This window comes from Callospermophilus lateralis, chromosome 17 (assembly GCF_048772815.1).
Source record: "Callospermophilus lateralis isolate mCalLat2 chromosome 17, mCalLat2.hap1, whole genome shotgun sequence".
Lineage (NCBI taxonomy): Eukaryota > Metazoa > Chordata > Mammalia > Rodentia > Sciuridae > Callospermophilus > Callospermophilus lateralis.
Window position 1 is genome coordinate 72,361,052 of NC_135321.1, and position 19,393 is coordinate 72,380,444.

A 19,393-nucleotide genomic window follows, 5' to 3' on the forward strand; every position below is an offset into this window, starting at 1 on the left:
CTGCCCCCCCACCCCACCCAGCCCCACACGATGTTATCTCCGCAGCTGTAAAAGCCAATTTGCTTTGCATGCTTCTTGGGCTGCTGGGAACTTCCAGGGGATTCGGGGAAGTTAACAAAGGGGCTAGGTTCGAGTCTCAGCACCACATATAAATAAATGAATAAAATAAAGGCCCATCAACATCTATAAAAAGAAAGAAACTAACAAAGGCAGATGGTGCCAGGATTCAACTGGGATCCATGAGTCTCCACATGCTGCTCACCGCTGAGCCCTTGGCTCCTCTCAGCCTTGTTGGGGGCCTATCAGCAACCCCTTTTTAAAGGGGTTGATAAGTTGGCACGTATAAATTATTTAGAAGATTCAGCCTGGATATTAAGTAGAGCTGCCTCTTCTACAAAGCACAGAAAAACGCACCGGATCGGAAACATTCCCAGGTGTTGAATTGGTGCGTTTCCTTCCGGTTTCTCGCAGGTGCGCTGTCACTCCCCATTATCTCTAATTCCTTCCTTGTGCTGTGATAAACCTACAAACAGCACTTGCGTGGCTTGATCCTATTTGATTACGTGGGAATAACATGGTTTGCTTAATCATTTTCCCGTTGCAGAGATTTTAGGTGATTGAAGATGCTTATTCTAGGGGCTGGGGATGTGGCTCAAGGGGTAGCGCACTCGCCTGGCATGCGTGCGGCCCGGGTTCGATCCTCAGCACCACATACAAACAAAGATGTTGTGTCTGCCGAAAACTAAAAAATAAATATTAAAAAAATTCTCTCTCTCTCTCTCTCTCTCTCTCTCTCTCTCTCACTCTCTCTTAAAAAAAAAAAAAAAAAAAAAAAAAAAAAGATGCTTATTCTAAATAATCCTTCAGCGAACATCACGATCCACATCGCTGGTCACCTCATTCATGCAAATTCTCCAAAAGGACTCACTGACTTAAACAGTCGGAGCAGTGTGCAGACTCTTGCTCCAGTCACAGACTGTTTTCTAGAAAGCCTGTGCCAGGCTGCATGGCTGCCTCCATTTAAGGGCAGGACAGGACGAGCCCGGGCCGCAGGAGCTGTTGGGGCTGGGAGGAAACTTACACCCAAATCAGGGCTCAGCGGTGGCAGCTGACCTGGAGGGCAGTGAACTCATGGGCTTGGGCTTGGGAATTGAGGGAGGGCCATGACTCACCTGGGGCCCAAGAGGACAGAGCCCCAATGGAGAAACCCCACGGGACCTGAAGGCTCACCCCAATGGCCTGAGGACACCAGGTGGCAGCTTCAGGGTGGAGACATGGCCAGTCCTCCTGGGCTCCCTTCCAGGGGCACAACCCGCTGGGTGTGGCAATCGGGCACTATAGATGCCCTCTGCATGTCATGGATTCCCACCTGACCGATACCAGCACCACCTCAGGGTGACACGAAGGTATTTCCGCAAAGCATTAGCTTTGTCCAGTCACAGACCAAGTGCCAAGTGTTGGCTGTAATCATTATTATTGCCGAGTGCAGTGGCACACACCTGTAATTCCAGGGCCGAGGCAGGAGGACCGTGAGTTCAAAGCCAGCCTCAGCAACTTAGTGAGGCCCTAAGCAACTTAGCAAGACCCTGTCTGAAAATAAAAAATAAAAAGGACTGGGGATGTGGCTCAGTGGTTAAGCACCCCTGGGTGTAATCCTGGTATCAATAATAATTATTATTATTATCATCATTATTATTATGAATATTATTATTAGCAGCAAGCTTTAATGGGGTCACACCACTCCCCAGACTTAGGACCCATTCCCAGACTTTCAAGATCTGTGGTTTTGATTCCTGGGGCAAGAAGCTGCCCAGTGAGTGCGGTTGGGGAGACTGGTCAGTAGAAGCTGGGGCACTGGTGTCCCCCTGGCCCCCAGCAGGGCTCCTGGGTGCGAATATCAAATACCTGCTCGTCATAGGACATTGGAGGAGCTAATGCCTAGCACTCTAGACCAAAACAAAATAGGATACATGGTCTTCTATTAAGCATATGCCTCATCAGGTAAAATTAAATAATAACCCTGTGCTTAGCAGAAAAAGATTTGAATCCCACTGTGTTCTTAAAAAGTCAATACGAGGGGCTGGGGCTGGGGCTCAGCGGTACAGTGCTCGCTTAGCACAGATGAGGCCTTGGGTTCCATCCTCAGCACCACATAAAAATAAATAAGTAAAATAAAGGTATTGTGTCCAACTATAACTAATTTTTTTTTTAAATTTGAATGATGGGTTTATATTTTATTTTATTTTTATTTTTTTAGAGAGAGAGAGAGAATTTTAATATTTATTTTTTAGTTTTCGGTGGACACAACATCTTTGTTTGTATGTGGTGCTGAGGATCGGACCTGGGCCACACGCATGCCAGGCGAGCGTGCTACCGCTTGAGTCACATCCCCAGCCCCAATTAAAAAATTTTTAAAAAATTAATATGTCTGCTGGACATGGTGGCACATCCTTATAATCTTAGGAGCTTGGGAGGCTGAGGCAGGAGGATCACAAGCTCAAAGCCAGCCTCAGCAACTTAGTGAGGCCCTAAGCAGCTTAGTGAGATCCTGTCTCTAAATAAAATATTTAAAAAAGGGCTGGGGATTTGTTTCAGTGGTTAAACACCCCTGGGTTCAATCCCCGGTACCACCAAAAAAAAAAAAAAAAAAGAAAGAAAGAAAGAAAAAAAGTCAATATGTCACATGTCTTTAATCCCAGTTACCTGGGAGGCTAAGGCAGGAACATTGAAATTTTGAGGCCAGCCTTGTCTAGCAAGACCATGTCTCAAAACATGAAAAAGGCTCAGATGTACGGCCAAATATACATATGTCAAAATGTATAGCCAATGAAATATTATTTCCTATAAAAAGGAATCTCACACAACATGCAGAAACCTTGAAAATATTGTGCTCAGTGAAAAAAGACACAAAAGGTCAGATACTGTGTGATTCCATTTGTTTGAAGTGTCCAGAATACTGAAGCCCCTAGTAACTAAAAGGAGGTTAGTGGTTGCCAAGGCCTGGGGTAGGGGCAGGGACTGCCTGGAATGGGGTTTTGGGGGGGATGATGACATTTTCTAGAATTAGAAGTGATGGTTCTACAGCATCGTGAATGTACTTAAAACCACTGAATTGCATACTTTAAAAAGGGTGAATTTTATGATATGTGAATTATATCTCAATAAAGCTGTTATTAAAAAATCAACACGTTTTAAAACTTGGGGGCAAAGGAAATGATGTGTCATCTTTTTAATTATAAAAAGAGAAGAAGGGAAATAAAGACAGAGTTCTGCAATGTGCCTCCCTCCCTCCTGTCCCCCAGACTCCATGTCTAGCTCCGCCCCCAGGCTGGCCCTGGTTGTGACAAGGACACATGTTCACATCCTCTCTCACAACCAACCTGCTCCCCAGCTCCCTCTTTCCCTGGGGTGGGGGGTGCCACGGTCTCCCCCTTTTCTCTAAGCACATGTGAGGAGAAATAGCTGGGTCATCTAGCAGGAAGGCTATACCTGGCAGAAACAAAATCCGGTCACTGGGGCTGGCTACAGTCCTCCTGTCACACACCACACGTGGCTTTTGGAGATATGCAGAAAGCAAACGTCACTCTGGCTGGTTCTCATCCGATGTTTCCAGTCAGCCTCCATCCCTTCCAAACACAGCCTCAGCCCTGATTCTTGCCTCCTACGCCTGGAGATTGTATGATCCCCGGGAATAGGATAAGCCTGAGATGCTGCAGGGTGTCCATCATGAACAGTGGAGTCAGCTCAGCAATTGTGCTAAGCCAGACTTTGGGAATCGTGGCCCTCGGAACACATTTTTTTCCCTCAATGCTCTGTCTTTGAGGGACTATCGCCACTCAGTCCTGCGCCGATAGACAGGCCAAGTGTGGCCCCGGGCATTTGAGCTGTCCACGCGTCTTACTTTCTCCCAGGGGGTACTGAGCCCCTTCCTACCTGCACTTTGCCAGCTCTGGGCCTGCATCTCCAGGGCCAGCAGGGCAGGGTTCCTCTGAATAATGGGTGCTTGGTGGCCCCTCCCGGGCCCCTATCATCTGTCTTCCCAGCTACGTGGACTGGCTCGATTGGCCAGACCCACAGTAACTAAATCTGAGGTCTTCTGTGGGGCCACCTGGGAGCTGGGATCAGCATTCAGCCCCCACGATGTATGGGGTTCCAGGAACTCCCTCCCCACAAGAGAAATGAGCAACCCGAGAGCTCATGGCATGGACCTGCTCCTAAACAAACACCAAGCAACAACCTGACCAAACAGCCCCACAGAGCTCTACCCAGGGTCTTCTGTTCTGTCGCTTGTTCTGTGCAAGCACTCACCTGGCAGGTAGGCAGCTTCTGTTGAGCACCTCCTGGAGCCACAAGGGTGTCAGGCATCACACTAGGATTGCTTGGGACCTTCCAAACTCCTGAGGCCTGGCCCACCCAGGCTCACAGATTCAGGATCTTCAGGTGGAGGGGGCTTCTCAAGCCTCAGGTTGCTGAACTGCAGGCACACGTGAGACATACTGGGATGCAGAGAGTGAGACAAGGTCACAGGTCTGACCTTGGACTTGGTGAGGCCTCTCCTCCAGGTGGGGAAACCGAGGCAGGCCTGTTGGGCTATGTCTCCTTCCAAAACTGTGTTCTTCTTCTTTTTTTCCCTCCTCAGTACCGTCAATTTTCCTTCCTTCCTTCCTCTTTCCCCCTTCCTTCTTTCTGGGGTGCTGAGGGTTCATCCCAGGACCTCACATAGGCTGGGCAAGTGTTCCACCTCTGACCCGCACCCTAGCTGGACAGTTCCACTCTACACTCTGTGTCACCAGAATTGAGGATCACTCTGAAATTGACCTCCCTCCAGAATCACAAAGAAGGTTCTACACGGCAACCAGTTTTACTTAGGAGACTGGGGCCACTTTCTGATTCATGTTTCATACTTCAGAACGCTTCTAAGGGAACCCTGTTGTGGAAGGAAAGGGGACTCTTCACCCATTCATCCCCCAGAGCTAGGTCACCTGGAAGTGTTGCCTCATTCTTCCCCGCCCTTCCTGTCCACCCGAGGCCCTTCCTGACCAGGAGCGCCCATCTTCCTGGGGAGCAAGACCCAGGGCTAGAAGATGCTCTGACTTGGTGTGACTCCGACACCCACCAGCCATGCACCTGTCCTCTGCTCTTGGCCACCCCATGTGGTCTGGCTCCAACCTTCTCTAGGTATCAAAAAAAGCCTCCCTGGGTCCCCCAGGACACCCCCACCTCCCGGGGCTCTGTTCTCCCAGTACTATCCCCACCCATCTGCTGTCCCACTGGGGTGTCCTCCCTAAGGGGAAACTCAGAGGGGGCCTGACTGTGCTGGCCCTGAGCGCCAGAGGGCTGATGAGTCCCTCAAGAGGAAGATCTACCTGGGCAGGTCCTGAGAGGCCAGGTCAGACCCTCCTTCTAACCAGTAGCTTCCATGTACCCTAATGTGAGCAGAGGCAATGGAGCTGGCCCTGTCCTTCCCTACCACAGACATTTGTTGAGCACCTATTGTATACCAAGACTGTTGGGCACGGCCACTGTGCTCACCTCACAGGTGAGTAAACAGACCACATGGTCCTGGAACTTTATCTGCAGGGGCAGGTGTGTTTGCAGGTGCGCTGCTAGTTCAGGTGGGTCTTGGGGAAACTTGTCTCACACAAGGACTCGGGATGGGGGCACTGGGGGTCACGGGGCAGAATTGCTGTCTTCATTCTGTGACCTTAAAGAGTTACTAAAAGTTGAGAAGTCTCTGGGCTAGGTCTCAATGTACACATCTGTGAAAAGGAGGTAATCACGCCTACCTGGCCTGTCAGCCTTCAGGATGGCTGTCCTCAGCATCAAAGACAGATGCTATAACATGACCCTGGGTCATGGGCTTTGCCCTTCTACAGTCTTAGGCATCGAGCCTCAGGACAACCAGCAAAACAGCAGGCAATGCTTATTCTCCCTATCTCACTACAAAGAACGTGGAGGCTCAGAGATGTCCAGTTGAACTGGCTAGGGCACACAGTGTGTCTCATCAAAGTCCTGGCTTACAACTGGGCACAGTGATGCATGTCTGCAATTCCCGCAGTTTGGAAGGCCAAGGCAAGGAGATTGCAAGTTCAAGGACAGCCTCAGCAACTTAGTGAGGCCCTAAGTGACTCAGCAAAACCCTGTCTCAATTCTTTTTCCTGGTACTAAGGATTGAATCCCGGGGTGCTTAACCACTGAGCCACATCCCTAGCCTCCTTTTATTTATTTTTTTAAATTTATTTTTTAAAATATTTTTTTAGTTGTTTATGGACCTTTATTTTATTCATTTATTTATATGTGGTGCTGGGAATCAAATCCAGTGCCTCACACATGCAAGGCAAGTGCTGTGCCACTGAGCCACAACCCCAGCTCCCACTAGCCTCCTTTTAAATATTTTATTTAGAGACAGGGTTTGGCTGAGTTGCTAAGTGCCTTGATAAGTTGCTGAGGTTGGCTTTGAACTCTCCATCCTCCTGTCTCAGCCTCCCAAACAAAATTAAAAAGGATTGGGAATGTAGCTTGGTGGTAAAGCAGCCCTGGGTTGACTCCCCATTACCAATAAATAAATAAATAAATAAATGTATGGCTTCCAAGTTCTGATCAAGGAACTCTGAGACTCTACCTGCTAGCATCCCAGGAACTGCTCCTGAGGCTAGCTTGAGATTCCTTGTCCCATAGCTCCTGAGCTGGGGACTGCAGTGGTCATGAGCTGGCACAGGGAATGAGTTCTCCCTCATGAGAGGCCTGTGAGCCAACTGTGAAATCACACCCAGGGGGTCAGAGCGCACACAGCCCTAGATCAGGAGCAGGATCTCCCCACCCTCCGCATCCTGGGTTGTTCTCGCTGCTTTGCTGGTGTGACCACACTTCTCCACAAACATCAACACATGTGTGAGGGCAGCACATGCTGGAGCTGATGAGAACTTCTGGCCATTTCCTCCATCACCAGGCAGGCATGATGCCACAGGCTGCCAGTGTGACCTGTCAGAGCAGCAGGAAGCCAGGCTGGTGGGCATCAGCTCTAGAACTTGCTTAGCTCCATCCTATGTTGGTTTTCCCTTGGATAAGCCTGAACAAACCAGTCATGGTCAGGCTGGGACTCAGGATGCCCTTTCTGGACTGACCAAGTCCAGGAGGAACTGGTAGACCTTTAAGGTGGCCAAGCCAGGATGATAAGGTCTGTTCTGCAGAGTGGATACTGACTCTCAGAAAGGGCTGGACTTGCCCACGTCCCTCAGAACGCGAGGGGCAAGACGGGTGTCTGTAGCCTGCACAGAAAGACAGAATGCTTCTCATCTGCTCTCTACCTCTGCTGGAAGCTCCCACCCCTCCCTGGCCTGGGAGGTGCGGCTCAGATCACTGTCTCAGGGCTGCTCAGACCTGTAGAGCTGGCATCTGCTGATCTGCTTCCTGCTTGTGTGGGCTCTGTGCTCTTACCTGTCCTGCAAGGTAGGTGTGGGATTAGATAACATAAATTAACAGGCATATGCCAAAGCCTAGCCCAGTGCCAAGCACACCGAACCACCAGATCTCTGGAGGGAAAGTCCCGATGGGAGATGTTTGCCAATTTCTATAGTGTAAATACTTCCAGTATTGTGACTTTAGGCTACGGTGTGGCATCTCGGAACTCAGAGCTGGGAAGACATTGAACATTGGCCTTCATAAACTTGTTTCCAGTTGGCGCCAGCACCTGCTGCTAGCGCCCAGCAGGGCCCAGGAAGTCCTGCTGTGCTGGGTGACAGTTGAATTGGAACATGCTTCCCTCTAATTGTGAATGCTTGGTATCTATTCTGCTGGCTTTTATGTCACATGAGTTGCTTTGTGCCAAAGGCTCCAGGGCCAATAGGCCATGGTCATCCATCTCTAAATGGTTGTGCAGATCTGACCTGGTGCCACACTAGGGGGGTGGATACTGAGATGAGAATACTCTGACATCTCCCTTGCGCCCTGGTTTCCTCACCTGGAAGCGGGTGCAGTGACTGTGAGATACAGGTCTTGGAGGATTGGGTGAGGGCGAGGTGCTAGTTCAACATGGTGCCTGGAGCAGTACTTAGAAATAAGTACAGTCTGGCCATAGTCTACCCCCTGCAGTGAGATTCAGAGATGCCCACAAGTGGGGCTTGCCTGTGGGAGTTGAGAGGAGTAAGCTGGAGGGAGAGATCATGCCCAGAAGAGGTGGCATTCTGCAGAGGTGAGAGATGAAGAGAACTTTGGGCTCCTGAGGGCAGGGTACCCTAGTCCTCTTCCTAAATACCCATTTTGTCGGGACACAGGTTCCCAGGTCTGGAGCTCTGGCTATGGTACTGTGAGGCAAGGAGCCTGCTATCGCCTCCCAGGGAAAAATGGGGGCCCTGCGTGGCCAACAGCCCTGCGGAGTGTTCTAAAGAGCTTCACAGGTCAGGAGTTGGCCTGGATGCGGCAGCCGTGGAGGCAACAGGAGAGGTTCCGCAGGTGTCCGCGCGCGCCCGAAGCCAGGTGGGCGTGCCAGGCCCCGCCCCGCGCGCCAGCCGGGGGCGGGACGAGCGGACGCCCCGCCCTCCCCGCGCGCCGGGTCGGAGCCGGTGCGGGAGCGGAGGCGCGCTGAGCCGGCAGGAGCACGCGGGAGCGCGGTCCCGCAGTGGCCCGGCCCGAAGGGAGCAGCGCGCAGGAGCGGAGCAGCGCTACGACCCCCGCCTTAGCGCGGACCCCGCCCCAGCGCAGACCCGGCTCCAAGCGCGGACCCTGGCCCTGGAGCGCGGCCTCGCCCGCCTCGCCCTCTCTGGCCACCCGGCCGCGGGCATGGACGGCGCCCGCTCGCCCTGTGAGTGCCGAGCCCTCCCGCCCGCCGCCTTTGTGTGCGCGCCGCGCCGCCGCAGCCCCTTCCCCGCGTGCCCCTCCCGCGCCCCGGGCCCGCGTCCTTTGTGGAGCAGCCGCCTGGCCGGTGCCTCCCCCCGCCCCGGGCCTCCCTGTCCCCTTTGCAGCGTCCCCCTGGACAACCCAGCAGGCCCTCCTCCCGGGCCTGGGGGCTGGGCCCCTTTTCTCCGGCCTCCTGGTCCCTTTGCAGTCCCTCCAGGCCCTCAGGGACATCCAGCAGGTCCTCCCTCTCAGGGTCCCAGTGACAGCCCAGGACAGGCCTTCTCCGCGGCCCGGGGCTGAGCAGGGCACGTCCCCTCTTCCAATCCGGACCTCCCAGTGCAGTCTGCAGCCCCTCTCTCCGGAGCCCCCAGGGACAGCCCGGCAGGCCCCCTCCGAGGTCGGGGCTGGGCAGGGCGCGGGCCCCGGGGCGGCGCTGTCTCATCCCGTGGCTCGGGCAGGTGCGGCGGGACCGGCGCTCACGCGGGCCTGTGTGTCCTTGGCCCGCAGAGATGGACCGCGATGGCGGCCGCCGAGACGCCCCCGGCGCGCTGATGGAGGCCGGGCGCGGCGCGGGGCCCGCGGGCATGGCGGAGCCGCGGGCTAGGGCGGCGCGGCCCGGGCCCCAGCGCTTCCTGCGGCGCAGCGTGGTAGAGTCGGACCAGGAGGAGCCGCCGGGCCTGGAGGCCACCGAGGCACCCAGCGCGCAGCCCCCGCAGCCCCTGCAGCGCCGGGTGCTTCTGCTCTGCAAGACGCGCCGCCTCATCGCAGAGCGCGCCCGTGGCCGCCCAGCCGCCCCCGCGCCCGCCGCGCCTGCAGCGCCTCCGGGCGCCCCGGGAACCCCCTCGGACCCCGGCCCGGAGCCTGCGGGCGCCCGTGAGCCCAGCCCGGACCCTGCTGCTGCGGCCACCGCGCAGGTCCCCGACGGCGGCCCGCGGGAGGAGGAGGCGGCGGCGGCGAGGCAGGAGGACGCTGGAGCCACCGAGGCGAAACCCGAGCCCGGGCGCGCACGGAAGGATGAACCGGAGGAGGAGGAGGACGACGAGGACGATCTCAAGGCCGTGGCCACCTCTTTGGACGGCCGCTTTCTTAAGTTTGACATCGAGCTGGGCCGGGGCTCCTTCAAGACAGTCTACAAGGGTCTGGACACCGAGACCTGGGTGGAGGTGGCCTGGTGCGAACTGCAGGTGAGGGCTCGCTGCCCGCAGGTGGGCTGTGTGAGAAGGCGTCCTTGGGCGCGTCCTTGCTCCTGAGCTGGCCTTAGGCAGCCCCGAGGATGGCGGGGGCTGCCTAGTGTGTCACCTTCTGTGTGGGTGGCCTGTGTGGACAGCGCACAAGAGGCCCATCTGTGTCTGTGCTGACTGGGGCTTGTCAGCCCATTGATGGCAGAGGTCAATGTTGGGCTTTGTACTGTGTGTGTCCACGCTGTGGGGGGCGTTAGAGAGGGGGCACTTGGGGGCTGTGTACCTTGAAGAGCCCTCCTAACCCACTTCACTGATCCAAAAGAGCCTAGAGGCTGTGTGAGGGCGTCAAGACCTCTCAAAGGGTAGTTTGGAGCCTCTCAACTGCCCTTAAATTAGTAGCTTCCTGTGTCCTGGAAGGTGTAGGTGCCTCAGCCTACAGGCTACCTGCAGGACTTCCTCTGACCCAGGGATCTGTGACCCAGGGATGGTGCCTGGTGCTGACCTGGGACCTGCTGAGCAAGCTTCGGAAGCCCTGTGCATAGCCTCTAGGTGCTCCCAGGGCTCCATCTATTCACCAGTTGGATGTGTGAGAGCCCTTAAATCCAAGTCATGCCAAACGCTAGTGGGTTCTTTCCTTCCCTTCTTTTTTCTTGGATGCAAAGGCTCTGGGCGTGCAAATTTCTTAACCTTGCCCTCACGTTCGCTGTGTCAGCCCAGGCCCTGGAAGATTATATAAAAGGCAACCCTAGGCCAGCCTTGGAAGAGGAGGCAGCTCCTGTCACAGGGGGTGTTTACAGGCCCTCCCTCTTTGGGAGGGGGCAGCTGTCAGGCAGAGGCCGGCCTGGGAGAGCGCTGGCTGGAGGTGTAAGCCTACCCCACTGGCCTGTGAAGTTAGCTGGCCTTCCAGGCTGACGCAGGCTGGGCGAGCCAGGGCAAGCTGGGTGCCAGGGCCGCAGGCCACGCTGCAGGATGCCTGCATTTTGGGCCCAGAAATGGGATTCAGTTACTGTGTCTTCCAGCCCCTGCAGGGTGACCTGCTGGGGTGGGCAAGCCGGGCTCATTGGGTGGGTGTTGACCTGTCGTGAGCCCTTCCCCCAAGACAAGAGCTCCAAGGTCTTGCCTCTCCTCCTTGGTTCTGTGCGGCTTTGTGTGATAGGGGTCTGTGGTATCCTTCAGGGTCCTTCAGGAGGGGCTGAGGAGACCCTCTCTCCTCCCACCTGCACCACAGATTCTAAGCCTTGCCAAAAGGTGGCCTTGGTGGCAAGAGATGGCCCTGATGGAATAGAATGGACATGTGGGTGGGGCAGGTTCCGGGGGGCTAGGGTCCTGGGGTGTGCTACCTACGGGAGAGGCAGAGGGGAGGGAGGATCCAGGAAGGGGAAGTGAGGATTCTTGGTTCTGGAGCCTGGTAGGAGCTTTGGCTCCCCACCTCCCTGCTCTGGCTAGATGACCAGCATGGCTCTCTGAACACGCACTGGTGCTGTGGCCTCAGAATGCCACTGCGGGCGGAGGGCAGAGGAGTGCTGCAGCAGGCTGGATGTGAGTTAGACCTCGGCAGCCTGAGCCTGCTGATCTGGCTGAGGCAGTGCAGGAGCATATGACTCTGGGAGCTTGTTAATTCTCCTTCCCTTTAAGGAAAGGCCGTCCGTCCGTTCAGTTGCTGGGTCTGCCTGTGGTGAGCAGGGCAGCGGGGTGGGGCTTGGCCTTCATCCAGGGGTCTTTTCTCCTTGGCTCTAGATAGGAGTGGAAAGGTTGGGGGTGTTTTCTGGACTAGAGAGTGCTGTTCCTTGCCCTGGGGTTACTAGGCACCCCCTCCCAGTTGGTGGGGAAGCTGTCCCCACACTCCCCCAACAAGAGGTGCCTCTCCTGTTCACCCAGGCTGAGGTACATGCCGGGAGGCCACCTCCCTCTGCCGGGACAGATCCGGGAGGGTTTTCTCTGGCAGAGTTCTGAACCAACTTAGAAGAGCCCCTTTATCGAGAACCTCGTGGGTGACAGGTTTAGCGTGGGACCTCCTCGTCACAAACCATGAGGTCATGGGGTCATGGAGTAACCTCCTGAGGCCACCCAAGAGGAGTTGGCAAGGGGCATTTTGGGACCAGGGAAGAAGGACATCAGCCTGGAGTGGAGGATGGAACCCACCCAGGGTCCCCTGTGTGGTGACTGGGCTGTGGGGGCAGGGTGAGTGGGGTGATGTAGGCAGCAGGGGTTCTGCACGTAAGAAGCCCCTGTGTCAGGACGGGGACTAGGGCAGTTGGAGTCCTGGAGAGAGGGTCGGTCAGGCCTCACCAACCAACAGTGCAGAGGGCCTGCCTGGCTGGTGGAGGGCGACAGGTGGCCACTCTTGCTAGCCAGGTTGGCTTTGTGCCAGGGGTGGGTGCCTTATCATTGCACAGTGTGGTGAGGTTCATTTTGCCTCCTGGTCCCCAGTGTTTCTGGGCACTGGGAGAGGGGCCTCCTGGGAGTCCAGGTTTGCATGGTGGAGGGACAGTCTGTCGGAGTGTTGCCTTCAGTCAGGGTGGCCTTGTGGTCTCTGGGTCTCTATCCCTCTCTTCTGGCCCAGAGTGCCTCTGTGGGCAGTGGCCTCCCTTTGGGTACGCCGGAGTCTGGCTGGTGGCTGTTTCCTTTTCGTGACCTGGTTGGGCTGGGGTCTTCTGGGCCCCTTTCCCCCCACTAGAGACCAGAGAGGTGCACTGCTTGCTGACTTAGCAGAAATGTCCCAATCTTGGACCTAGCGAGTAGCTTAGAGGACATCTGATTTCCTTCCATGACTTGGTGTTGACAGAAGTTTGCAGGGAGAACTGTGTGTGCTTATCTCACCTCCAAGGGCAAGATGCCGCACCTGAATTCTCTAGAGGGCCAAAGCTGAAACTGGAACTATTATTATTGTCGTTGTTGTTATTGGTGTGGGGAGTAAGCCATTTAAAAAATAGCTTTAGAGTGAACTTTTATGTTTGGCACCAAAGCGCGTTACAGTGACCATGAAGGAAGTGAAAATACTGTCAGACTCCCATCTCCTTCCCACACCCCTTCTCTTTCCTGGGACTATCCCATGTGGCCTTGGCCCTCTTTGGCCAGCTCTGGTCCTGTATAGACCCCTTTCCCATCAGACAGCCTGCGAGGCAGCTTAGGACTCCCCTGTCGGCTCTGGGCATGGCTACCTGGCTGCTGGGGTCCCACCTGGGCATTGCTCAGCCTCCATCAAGGCTCACCTCTGTGGTGTGGGAGACACGTGCCTGGCAGGGCAAAGTCACAGCACAGGAATGACAGTGCCTAGAAGCGGGTGGCACTGAGGGGCTCCTGGCGTGTTGTGGCCACAGAGCGGTGATAGGGAACCCATGGCTGCCTCTTGGGGTGCCTTGTGTTGGTGAGCCTGTTCCTGCCTCTGGATGTTGACTTTCCTGTCTTCCTTAACTCTTGACTACATGGGTGACCGAGCTGACACTGTCCCATGTGACTTAGAAATCCCTCTTCCCTGTTGGCCATGGGTCCTGGGAAAACACCCCTGCCACTGTCCAGAGCCTGTTGAGGTGGCCTGCTGGCTTTTCCTGGCCCTGCCTGCTTCCGCTCTGTCTCTCGGGGACCCTGTCCGTGTCCTCTGCTTTCAGGAGATGCAGTGTCTAAGACCCTTGGTAACCCTGCCTTCCACAGAAAGCCCCTGTGCCCTGTTGGTCTGGGACCTGTGTTCCCTAGATGGTGACCGGGGCCCCGTGCAAGGTTCGGGGATCCATCTGCCTTGTGGAGACCTTCATTTCTGACTCTCAGCTCAGCACTGGCTGGGCCCTTGCAGAGCAGGGCCTAAAGAGAATGGGGGCTGGGGCGTCCAGTTCTGCCCTGCTTGAGCCTCACCAGCTGGAGAATCCGACAGAGAGGTTCCTGGGCCACCCAACCGTGAGAGGGGTCTTCCTGCTGCACTGTGAGGTGGTGACGGCCATCTCGGAGCTGTGTTCCCACCTCTGAAGAGCCTGAAGGCTTTGCATTGGTGACCTTGCATGGGGGGCCCGACTGCTGCCTGGCCTGCCGTCACCCCCACCCTACTGCTGCTCGGAGGGGTGGGGACAGGGATAGGGGGGACACGAGGAAGCAGTGGGGTTCCTCACAGAGACCAGACTCTCTGCAAGGGCTCAGGCTGATCTGACCGGTGGTCACCTGCCTGAGTGTGTGTGAAACTTCCTGTGGCTTCATTCTGTTGAGGGAGCTGGGACTTGGCATTAGCTGGATGGCCGCGCTGAGTTTGTGTTCTTGGGTGAGATGGTTCACGCTTCACCCTGACCGGGGTTTTGCTTTGATTGGCGAGAAAGGCTGGTGCTGGGTGTCCTTAGGCCTGTGGAGACGGCTGTCCTGCCATAGAAATGTGGGCACCCCAGCACTCAAGGTCCCCTCCTCCCCCCGAGTGGTGTCGTGAGGTGTGTGTGGTCAGCAATGACCACCAGCGGCCTAAGCTGTGGCGGCCATCATGGCGGGGAGCAGAAGAGGGTGCGGCACTGTGGCTTGTCCCCTGTCGCAAGCCATTTCCGGGCAGTTGGACATGTGCTTTTGAGGTGTCCTCAGAGGCCCTGGACTTCAGAGGTGCCCAGCTGAGCCTGGTTTAGGGCCAGGTTGCTGTGTGACTCAGAGTAAGCTGCCTTGCCCTCTGAGCCCTGAGAGAGAGGCCAGGATGGTCTCCCACGTGAGGGGCAAACCTGCATACGCTGCTTGTTTTTCCTGCTGTCCCTTAGCAATGTCTTCTCGGCTCTGTGACCTGTGAGGAAGCCTGCGAGGACAATCAAATATGCCTCCTGCAGCACCAGCACCAGAACTGTCTGTGACAGTAGAGATGGCCGCCTCCGTCGTCGCTCTACATGCCCTGCTGAGCATCCCGCGGGGGCCAGGGCAGGTGGGCATCGCACCCTGGATCTTTCTTACAAGAAGTGGGCAGAGTGGCCATGAGATAAAACTGAGGCCTGGGTGACCTTGATGTGGTCATAAGGATGCCAGCCAGGCAAGGCAGGGACCAACCACAAACCAGCTCACGGAAAGCGGCCCAAGAGGCCTGGGGACCTGTTAGGGCTGCACGAGGCCCAGGCGGTGTGTGACTGTTGCTGCATTCTGATGAGGGAGCTGGGACTTGGCACTAGCTGAATGGCTGAACAGCGCTCGGGGGCTAAGGACCTGGGCTAGGTGATGGCTGTGTCAGCCTCAGGCTCCTGGAGTAAGCGTGGGCCGGGGATGCTCCCAGTCGCTTGGTCACCTGGAAGGTTGGACCGTTCCTGAGGCTCTCGTCCCCTCACTTGCTTCCTTGTTTCGAGCGGTAGCTCTAAGGTGGGGCCAGGCTCTGTGGATGTGGGGTCATCTCTCTGCCAGCTAGAGGTGACATCAGAGGAAGGGGCAGGGTTCGGTGCAGGCTGGTGACCCTGAGCTCCAGACCTGGGAGCACTATAGCGAACAGGACAGATCATGACCCAGAGCCCAAGATGAGTAGATGTGAGAACATATTAGCAGATCTGGTGGATACCATGGTGGGGGGAGTGCAAGGTACTTAGGAGAAGGCCCTGAGGAGGGAGGAGCGAGCCACTGAACAGGGAGGCAGAGAACAGACGTGCAAAGGACCTGAGGTTAGAGCCATTTCAGCCCAGAGGAGAGCTCAGCCGGTATCAGCCATACAGGGAGACCTGTAGGTATGGCCAGGACTTGGTTTCTTTGAGGGTGGGAGCCATACTGGGGGCTTCTGAGAGAAGAGGAGGGGTGAGAGCAGACTGAGGTTTTGACAGGGTTCCTTGGCTGATGTAGGGACAGGTGGGGGACAAAGGTGGGGCAGGGGGCCAGCCAGCAGGCAAGGCAAAGGGTTCTACCTGCAGAGTGGGGCAGGGGTGGGGAGCAGGGTCAGATTCTGGGTGTGTTTGAAGGAGGAGAGCACAGGATTTGCTGCAGGTTGGAACTGAAGGTGGGAGTTGGTGTAACAGCAGAGCTTTGGGCTGGCAGGGTGCGGCAGCTGTCCTCGGAGAAGGAGGTGGGAAGTGGATTTGGAGGAGGATCAGGTCTTGGCTCAGAACGTGCTTGACTTCAGCTTGACCCTCCTGTAGGCAGTGAAGGTGGTCCTCGAGGGGAGCAGACTCTCTTAGGCAGAACCTATCTTTGGGGGTCTGGGTAGTCAGCTCAGGAGCAAGACTGAACCCCAGAGGAGGGCGGGCCTCAGGTCAGGCCAGGAGACAGGGGCCAGTTGCTGCAGCCTTGCCCGGAGTGGCTGTCATGAGGTTGGAGGGAGCGCCGTGAAGGGCTGCCTGGGCTTGTCCTGAGCCTGCCACTCAACCTTCCAGAAAGCCTGGATTTGCTGAGAGCGTGGCTCTTCTGCCCCTGTGGGTGTCTCTTGGGGCTTGTGGCTTGAGCCTGGCTTCAGGCCACCGCTGGAAGAAGCCCAAGGTGATGGCCCGGGGCTCTGCGTTACTGCTGTGGCGGAGGAAAACTTGACCCAGTCCATCAGAGTTCTGGGCTGTGTGTCTGGTCTCCTTTGCAGTCTACGTTGGTTGAGCAATTGTGGTGGGATGCGGGGCACTGGAGCCCCACAGCTGGACCAGGAAACTCCACCAAAGATCCTGGCCACGGGGTCCCTGTACAAGTATCGTTCCTGGGGAAGAAGGTCTGCCCTGGTACAGCATGGGAAGTGCCTGCCTTTCTGAGCCTTGGTTTACTCCTGTGTGCAGGGGATGGTGCTAGCTGACCCTTATGGGAGAAGCATCAGCCAGAGCATACCCTCTTCTCACCTCCTGAAAAAGGTCCTGATGAGATGTGTAGTGGAGAACAAGCAGGTTGAACCTGGTGGGGCTGGTTGTGCCCCTGCCCTGGTGTGATGCATGGGGCAGCAGAGCCTGCGGCACCTGGGCTGCCCTGGTCTTACCATTGGAGCTGCAGATAAGGAAAAGTGTGTGAACGGCAGTTTTGAAAAGCAAGTCAGAATCTGCCTCTGACCATGGAGAATCTAGGACTATGTGTTGGGGGAACCCTGTCTGGGTAGAGAAGCCCTGAGAGGAGAGGATGGCGAAGTTTTGAAGTGTGGCAACCGGAAGGTTGTTGAACTAGATCCAGTGGTGAATACCTGTAATCCCACCTACTCAGGAGACTGAGGCAGGAGGATCGAAAGTTAGAGACTAGCCTCAGGAACTTAGTGAGACCTTGTCTCAAGATATAAAAGGTTGGGATGTAGCTTAGTGGTACAAAATTTAAAAAAAAAAAAAAAGATTGTTGTAAGTTTTCCTGTGCTTCCAAGAGTTTTCCAATCCAGTTCTATTCCTGGAGGACCGAATTCTAAGAATTTCTTTAAGTATCTGATTACTACCTCTAATTTAAGTTACCTTCCATTAAATATATCCTAGAATTTTTTGGAAAAGACTAAAAGTGTTCAGTGTGGTATTGGAGGAAGGGTGGACGGATAGATCAATGGAACAGAACAGAGAACCCAGAAATAGATCCACACAGGGAAAGTCAAGTGGTCTTTGATAAAGGAGCAAAGATATTTCAAGGGAGCAAAGATAGTCTTTTCTTTTTCCTGGTACCAGGGATCGAACCCAGGGGCACTGCACTACTGAGCCACATAACAGCTCTTTTTTATTTTGAGACAGGGTCTCGCTGAGTTGCTAAAGTCCTCACTAAGGTGCTGAGGCTGGCTTTGAACTTGTGATCCTCCTGCCTTAGCCTCCCCAGCTGCTGGGATTACAGGTGTGCACCACCGTGCCCAGCAACATGGTGTTTTTCAACAAGGGGTCAATTGGACATCTATATGCAAAACACCAAATCTAGTGCTGGCCATGTACTAACCAGTAAAGCACTCACCTAGCATGTGCAAGGTTCTGGATTCAGTCCCCAGTACCAGGAAAAAACAATCTAGACAGAGACCTTACCTTCCTCACAAAATTAACTTGAAATTGAGCACAGACCTAAGTGTGAAATTCAAAGCTGTAAAGCTCCTAGAAGATAATGTAGGAGAAAATCTAGGTGACCTTGGGTTTGGCAATGATTATTTTAGATACAACACCAGAGGCACAGTCCATGAAAGAAATGATTGATAAGCTGGACTTCATTAAAATTAAAAAAACTGGTCTGTGAAAGACACTGTTAAGAGAATGAGAAGACCGGTCCCAGACCGGGAGAAAATATTTGCAAAGGGAACGTCTGATAAAGGATCCTTCCAAAACACACAAAGAACTTTTGAAACTCAACAATAAGAAAACAAACAACCAGATTTTAAAAAGTAGGCCAAAAATGTGAACAGACACCTCACCAAAGATGATATCCAGATGGCCAATAAGCATATGAAAAGATGCTTAATATCATATGTCAACAGGGAAATTCAAATTAGAGCCACAGTGAGATACAGCTAGACCTCTAGTAGAACAGTCCAGCTCCAGAACTCTGACAACACCAAAAGCCGGTGACGACGTGGAGCCAATGAACCCTCCTTCATGCCTGGTGGGAATTCAAAATGGCGCAGCCACTTTGGAAGACTGGCAGTTTCTTACAATATGAAACATATTCTTACCAAACAACCCAGCAATCTCTTTCCTTGGTATTTACCCCAACATGAAACATTGAAAACATGTCCACACAAAAACCTACACACGGATGTTTATAGCAGCTTTATTCATAATTGTCAAAACTTGGAAGCCACCAAGATGCCCTTTAGAAGACGCGTGGGTAAATAAACTGTGGTACGTCCAGACAGTGGAATGCTACATAGCACTAAAAAGAAGGGCGTTATCAAGCCATGGAGAGACCTGGAGGAATCTTCTACGCGGATGCCTAAGTCAGAGAAGTCAGTCTGGAAAGCCTCTGTGCGGTGTGATGGCAGCGATCTGACGTGCTGCCAGGGGTGAAGCCGCCGAGGCAGTAAGGACGAACAGTTGCCAGAGGTCAGGGAGGACAGGGATAAAGAGGTGGAGCACCTGGGATTTTTAAGGCAGTGAAACTATTCTGTGTGATAGAATAGTGGCAGCTACGTGTCATTGCCATTTGTTCAAACCCACAGACTCTCTAAGGAAGTATCTATTTTGGCTCGTTGATTGTGATGACCTTACCACATCAAGGCAAGCTATTAGCAGTAGGGGAGCCTGTGTGGGTGTGTGGGAGTGCAGGGAACTCTGTACTGTCTGCAGGACCCTCCTGGAAACCTAGAACTTCTCTGTGAAGGAGTGAATTGATTTTTAAGGAGTACAACTATGTGAAAGAAGTTAAGTTTGCAAACACTGGGGAAAAAAAGTCACCTATAATTCATGAACACAGTTACTTTTTTTATTTTTTTTGGTACAGAGGTTGAATTTAGGGGCACTTGACCACTGAGCCACATCTCCAGCCCTATTTTGTATTTTATTTAGAGACAGAGTCTCACTGAGTTGCTTAGTGCCCCA

The 19,393-nt window shown here is 54.4% G+C and overlaps 1 protein-coding gene across 11 annotated transcripts in view; it reads left to right on the plus strand.

Moving 5' to 3' along the window:
- The first annotated feature begins 8,563 nt into the window (after positions 1–8,563).
- Wnk2 (WNK lysine deficient protein kinase 2) overlaps positions 8,564–19,393 on the plus strand; it is a 119,427-nt gene continuing 108,597 nt past the window's right edge. For 10 of the 11 annotated variants that reach the window (XM_076836499.2, XM_076836500.2, XM_076836504.2 and 7 more), the window contains exons 1-2: positions 8,564–8,800; positions 9,343–10,019. In XM_076836499.2, the coding sequence (XP_076692614.2) occupies positions 9,345–10,019 (675 nt within the window). In that variant the 5' untranslated portion in view covers positions 8,564–8,800; positions 9,343–9,344. Of the gene's footprint in view, positions 8,801–9,342; positions 10,020–19,393 lie in introns of those variants that run through there. The other variant, XM_076836505.2, reaches the window with a different exon arrangement.